This window comes from Crocodylus porosus, unplaced genomic scaffold (genome assembly GCF_001723895.1).
Source record: "Crocodylus porosus isolate Cpor-Errol unplaced genomic scaffold, CroPor_comp1, whole genome shotgun sequence".
Taxonomy (NCBI): domain Eukaryota; kingdom Metazoa; phylum Chordata; order Crocodylia; family Crocodylidae; genus Crocodylus; species Crocodylus porosus.
In genome coordinates this window covers 35,391,973-35,398,860 of record NW_017728931.1, presented here as the reverse complement: position 1 = coordinate 35,398,860, position 6,888 = coordinate 35,391,973, and the positions used below count along the sequence as shown (strand labels likewise).

Here is a 6,888-nt window from a genome sequence, read left to right as displayed (position 1 = left end):
GGGCAGGATAATGCCAGCTGCTCCCTGACAGCTGGAAAAAGTGTGTGTAGGCACACTCCTACATTTTCCTGGCTGCCACAATCTCTTAAAAAGCTGGTCCCTCACAGAATGCAATGTGCACCTTGCTGGCTCAGTTGTTGTAGTACAGCCCTGTCAATAAGTACATGGTCTGGCAACTTTCCTGTGGCAGCTACTATCTGTCAGCAAAGCTTCTGCCAGCAGAAGGCATGTAATATATCTACACCTTTAGTTAGAAACCAGGAAAGCTTGAGCTAGTCGGTGTGAAAACTCTAGTATTAACAGCTGTGTGTTCCTTGTATGTTTGAGGTCATCAGGTTAGTTGCTGTAGTTCTTTTGACCTCTGATTCAGAAGCTACTTTGACTAAGTACAGACAATCAAAAAGCCTGAGGCTGAATGATTCACTCTTTGCAGGTTAGTCTAAGCTGCAAAGATCCAACTAATAAGCCAATGAACATGCATTCACTTTTGATTCAGGAAATGCAGCCACATGCCTGCAGTGGCTTAAGCCAGAAACTGGGGGGCACTAGAGCACAGCTCTCTGGCATTATAGCTGGCATGGTCTGTGTGTTTGCTTCTTCTTCCTGCTGTTCCTGAGGTCTCTGGGATTTGCAGTACAGACTCACCACAGCCGGACTTTGCAGTGTTGCTCATCACTTCCTCTTCCTGCTTCCAGGTGCCTCTAGGATTTGTAGTCCACAGGTGCAGTCAGCACTAAGTAAGCCAGCAAGGCAGGGGAGCTGGGGGAAGGTGAGTCTAACCTTCCTTCCTGGCTCCAGACCCCAGCTGGGGTTTGCTGGGAAGGGGCAGCGAGTCAGCCCTCACTGCTACAGGTAGGGAGCAGAGGGACGGGGCCAGCCATGCTCTCTGGAGCACACAGAACAGCCCAGTCCAGGGCCGCAAAGCATGCTGGGATGCTGTGATTTAACTTGAACCAGGAAGGGGTCTAGGACAGAAGTTTCATAAACCCTTTTGACCTAAATTGGTTAAATCTAATACTACATTCAGCCAGATTTATCTTAAACCAGTTTCAGCCATTTTGAAACTGGTTTATGTGTACTGAACTTATATTCTGTTACAGGTTTAAACTAGTTTCTGATCACTTAAACTGGTTTATGCGTAACTTCTGTCCCTAGCTTCTGAGGCTAGAAATAGTTGCCAAATGAAGATCAGCTGTGCTGGGATGTGTCCTGGCACAGCTGATTGGCTTCATTGGGCAAAGCAGGACACTTTTAGATCAAGCATTGTCCTGCCCATTGATGCTGCAGGACAATGGGCAGTATGTTCTCCTGAGGCTTGACAGGTCTGGTCTGATGTGCCTCAGGTGTTCTCACACAGGATCGGATCCCTCAAGCCCCAGAAGCACCTTTCCCAGCTCATGGAGGGGTGCCCCGAGGAATTTTGGCATGATTTTCCATAAGCAGAGAAAGCCGGAGTTCCCCACTTACAGAGATATGACCCAGAGATCCCAGGAGCGCATCTCTGCCAACAGAAAACCCTGATGTACCCTGCTTATGAAAATGGTCCCCAAGATTCCTCCGGGCACCTTCTGTAAGCAGGGAAAGCTTGCCAGGCACTCCTGGGACATGAGGGACCTGATCCTGCATGGAATTTCCTGGAACTCATAGGACAAGGCCCTTCAAGCCCCTGGAGCATCTGTCTGAGACAGCTGTAGAGCTGCCTCCACTCTCCTGCCACAAAGCAAATAAGCATCCACCACTAAATAGAGACACAAATTAATACCACCTTTGTCCTGACCACAAATTTTGGGTGTTATTGTCATGACAAAGGACTGGAGTGTCTGTTTGCTTGGCTTTATGCCACCATAACAACTTTTATGGTAGTGCAAAGGCAATGAAAAGTGATCTGTTTCCATCCTTAGAGTAGCAAAGAGTGCATTTATTCTTGCAGTACTCAGATTTTCCCTGGCAGTGTTTTTATGTTCCAAATGCCAACTTACATTACAGGAAGAGGAGTGTGACAAAAAAGTTGTGTTTAAGGTATTTCTAGAGTTAAATAGTCTTTCCTAAGGATAACTTGAGGGAATTGAAATTTGCAGTTGGATAACTTGGTTCTTCCATGAGCAGAATTGTCTGCTGTCAGAAATGAATGTTGTGTGGTTGGCCAAGAAGCTTTAAGAGCCCCAGCCATTTCTACTTTTTCTCTAAGGGAGGGAATTCACTGATTTAGATTTCTATTTTCAGCATATGCAGATGACTATCCAGGCTCTCCAGGATGAGCTTCGGATCCAGCGGGACCTGAACCAGCTTTTCCAGCAAGACAGCAGCAGTAGAACCAGTGAACCCTTTGTGGCAGAGCTAACAGAGGAGAACTTCCAACGGCTCCATGCAGAGCATGAACGCCAGGCCAAGGAACTTTTTCTGCTGCGCAAAACATTAGAAGAGATGGAGTTGCGCATTGAGACTCAGAAGCAGACCTTAAATGCTCGTGATGAGTCTATCAAAAAGCTGCTGGAGATGTTGCAGAGTAAAGGGCTGTCAGCAAAAGCCACAGAGGAGGATCATGAACGGACAAGACGGCTGGCTGAGGCAGAGATGCATGTCCATCATTTGGAGAGCCTGCTGGAACAGAAGGAGAAGGAAAACAGCATGCTGAGGGAGGTGAGTGACCTAGCCATGCATTTGTCTCAAAATATTTCATTCTGTGGGCCCTCTCCTTTCCACTGCTCCTTAGGCTTAATCCTAGTGATTCATATCTTAATGCTCTTTACTTACTTATTTACCCCCCTTTCACCAGTGTGTGGAAGGTATTTTTCATTCTGTTTGTAGGCCACCGTTAAAATATGACCACAAAAACTGTATTTGTTCCCTCAGCCAACCAAAGTCAACAAACTTTTTGATTGTTTCTCTGGTTTTCTTTTCCTTCATTTTGTCTAAGGTCTCCTTTGCTCTTCCTCCTCACACAAAGCCCTGGAAGTTCACTATTTCAGAGAATGTAACATTCACTCTACTGTTTTCTTTTATTTTGAAAGCAAGTAACTACCTGTATTTAGGAAAGAGCTGCAGGAAATCTTGGCAGCAATAATGGATGATTGCTCTGCAGTTTCTATGGAAACACTTGCCTTGCTGTGAAGGGTATTTGATCAAACTATTAGCTGCCCTGGATGCGCAGCCAAAAAAAGATTATTTAAAGGTATATTGCAAACAAAATGAAAAACAAATTTAGATTTGCAGTGTATGCTTAGGATTTATCATCCCCAACCAATTATAGGAAAATGTGTACTAGTGATCCTACAAACAGTACTTACCTGTCTTAGAGAAATGCATAAAAATCAGCAGTGGGAGTTGCTCAGTATGCAGCCCGAGTCACTGAATTTCTTGTCAGTGTTAAATGCATTTCTCCTATCACGTAAGTAACACATTTCCAAATTAATTTTATCATTAACTTCTACAATGCTGATGTTTTCCTGTCGACAATATGTATACATGCATTTAGCAAAAGCAAGATTTTTAAAGAAAATAATTAACTTGCATGAATAAGTTACTGGCATACATAATTCGATAGCTGTACATACTTGTAATTAGGTTAATAATTTCCTTATTTGATTTGCATAAGTATATTCAGCGCAAAATTTAGATTTAGATTTTTTACTCCAGACTTTTTTTGAAAATCAGCATGTTTGTGCATTTGCATGTAGAGGATCAAACCTGTTCCTGTGGTAGCTAGGTTATTCACAGAGTTTCTGAGATGGGCATGTTACACTCATCCCAGGGGTGAATACCTCCTTGTTGTGCACTTCCCATAAAGTGTTCATTTGTCTTTGTCTTCCTGTAGCTTGACTCTAAAGAAGCTAGAATCCATTGCATTTCTGACCCTGCCTTAGGTCATTATTAGTTCTGGAATATCTGGAGTGAACAGAAATCACTTCCACTGAAAGATTTTTCTCTCTTTGTAGCAAATACTGATAAACCCTTTCCCTGCTTCTTGTTTCTATATTTTTATGTCAAAATGGCTTCTGTTTCTTTCTGTTCTGTGAAGAGTATCGGTAGGGGAAAGTCAGCAAGAATATATGATTTTTTTTTTTAAAAAGCCAATGGAACATTTTCTTTTGCAGCAAATCTGTAGGTGCTGGGGATATATTAGAAGGTAAGGAGTTCTTATATAGTCAGGCAGATGGCAATTTTATGACATATTTTTTAATCCCTAACCTGTCTCAAAAAATGAATACTTGTGAAGAGAGAAATAGAGAGATAAGTGTTTGATTAGTTTTATATGTGATAGAAAAAAGTGCACATTCAACTTGTCAGTTACTGCTTGCTGCAAACCCAGTTCTGAAGCATCACAAGGATCTAGCAAGACATGGAATAATGTATAGCTTTAAACCATTGTCAGGTTTTTGCCTTCTCTACTGTGTAGAATCAAGGTGTCTGGGGAAAAAAAATCTCCTTTTTGGATAAGAAGTCTCAGAAATAAAAATATTTTTGAAAATAAGGAATACTGTAAATGAGTAACTTACAGTTTTGAAGTGCAGTACAGGCTAAGATTTAGAATGGGGTGGGCAACCCCATGGCACGTATGCCAGAGTATGGCACGTGTGCCTTGGAGCAGTCAGTGAGAAAGGGGCTGGGGCTGTGCTGTCACAACAAGGATTGGGCCTCTCACGGCTCCTCCACCATCTACCCTGAGGCATGCATGCACCTGCCACCAGCAGCAAGCCAGGCTGCAGCTCCTCAGACTTGGTGCAGCTGCTCATAGCTTCCTCACTGCCTGCTGCAAGCAACCCCGGGCTCCATGATAGGTGGTAGGGGCCTGCCCAGAGCATGGATTGCCTGTGGAGGTTGCAAGCTGCTGCACTGTCTACAGAGCCCTGGCTCAGCTCATTTCTGGCAACGGTTGCATGTGTGCCTCTGGGTTGATGATGGGGAAGGGGTTGGGGCTGTGTTGCCACAACAAAAGTTGGGTCCCTTGTGGCTTCCCCTCTGCCCACCCCAACACGCTAACATCTTCCAAGTTGAGGTTAGGGTGTTTTTGGCACTCTGCCCAAAAACATTGCTGACCCCGATTTAGAAGCTTGCTGAGCTCCAGAAAAGCCAAAGAAGTTACTCTGTGTACTTTAGGAGCTATATTTGTGAATTAGCAATCTACCCCTGCTAGTAGCTGATGAGATGATTTTATACTTATTTAAAATTCGTATTCTGATTTTTTTTTTTTTTAATTTTTTTTTCCCCCACCTGATTTGGGTAACAGTGCCAAATACTAGGTTATATATTAAATAGAAGTTGTGTGCCTCTGTTTCTGTGTATAGATTGAGAAACATCTGTCTGATTGCATTAGATGGTCTCTGTTCTTCTCCCTTAAAAGTGTTATATTTTATAGGATTGGAATTTGTGATAACATTCAAAGTATGTATAGCCTAAATTTTCAAAAGTGACTAGTGATTTTACATAACATCTGTTTTTTAGATGTCCAACAGTGAGATGCTTCGAAGGGAGCCCATTTTCACAAAATGTTGATCCCTTGTCCTTTCTGAAAATAAGGCTCTTCTGTGGTATGTCAAATGAGGTCACCACAAATTGAGGCTTTCAGCATCACTAGTCACTTCTGAAGCAGTAGCTTATTATGTATTTAAATACTACCATTTCAGTATTAAAATAATTTAAAACACTTTACGTGGGGGCTAAATGAAAATTATGTTCTTAAATGGCTTCTGTATATTTCTGCTGATGAGACATGGGTATGCCATATGTTGAACTATGGAAATAATTTCAAAAGCTGTCTTAGTTGGAAGGTGCACAAAAGATTTCATCTGAGGATTGTCATCACCATACTCCATAAAATGAAGCACATCCTCAATACTTCAATTCCAGTGCTGCTTCTGAGAGCAAGTGGAACTCATTTCTGTCCTTCAGCTCTATCATCTTCTCTTATAACTGCTATAATTGGTTTATCTCTGAATGGCCTTTGTACACTGCCACTCTTGGAATGTGTGATGGTATACTTTGGGAAAACAGGAAAGAGAGTCCAGATGATCAGTTTCCATTGAAATATACAGAAGTCTCTGGTTGCTTTAGTCTTTGGTTTTGTACGCTTTTCCTTTTCAACTGGATGTAATTGTCTTTATGCTTGGATATTCAAATAGAAACAACTTTACATGGGAAAAAACTGCACTACTGCAAATAGTAGCTTACTGTGTCCAATGGTGTTTTGCATCATTGGGACTATCCCAGTCACTGGTTGCTTTTGGGAAAAATTCCCTATTGTAAAGGAAGCCCACATAAGACTATATAATAATAATAATGTGTGGTTTTGTCTATGTCGCTTCCAATTGCTTAGATCAGGGGTGGGCAAAATGCAGCCCGTCGGCCACATTCGGCTGATGGAGGGACTTTGCCTGGCCCACGGTGGGTCCCTCAGTCCTGCCTGGCCCAGATGCTATCCAGCCCATGGCATGTCTCACCAACCCCCTGGGCATGCAGCAGGGCGGAAGTAGCTCTGCAGCTGAACTGCCATTCTAGGCAGCCCAGGAGGCACTAGTGGTGGCTCTTTCTGGCTGCCACCACCAGCCACATGGTACTGGCAGGGACCCATGCATGCAGCCCTGCCCTGGCTCACCTTGAGCCCACTCCAGACTTGCCCTGGCCAGAGGAGACTAGCTCTGGACCAGCCAGAACTCATCCATACAGCCCTGACCCCAGCTTGCTCCACTCCTGCCTGCTCCAGGCTCACCCATTCATGCTGAGCAGTAGAGGCAGCCGGCCAGAAACTGCTGCTTGCTGTAGGCAAAAATTGGCCCCTCGCTGCTGGGCCCATCTTGCTGTAGCCACTTGGAGACCAGGCCTGGGCTGCCCTGAGGCTCCTCTGCATTGCCACTGCTGCCGCGCTGGGCAGCCTGGAGGTGATGGTGACAG

General features: G+C 43.9%; 1 protein-coding gene across 6 annotated transcripts in view; it reads left to right on the top strand.

Moving 5' to 3' along the window:
- Nucleotides 1-6,888, top strand: part of ERC1 (ELKS/RAB6-interacting/CAST family member 1) — a 467,579-nt gene that overhangs the window by 117,617 nt on the left and 343,074 nt on the right. For all 6 annotated transcript variants that reach the window (XM_019544570.1, XM_019544571.1, XM_019544569.1 and 3 more), the window contains exon 3: nucleotides 2,224-2,640. In XM_019544570.1, coding sequence (XP_019400115.1) covers nucleotides 2,224-2,640 — 417 coding nt within the window. The remainder of the gene's footprint in view (nucleotides 1-2,223; nucleotides 2,641-6,888) is intronic.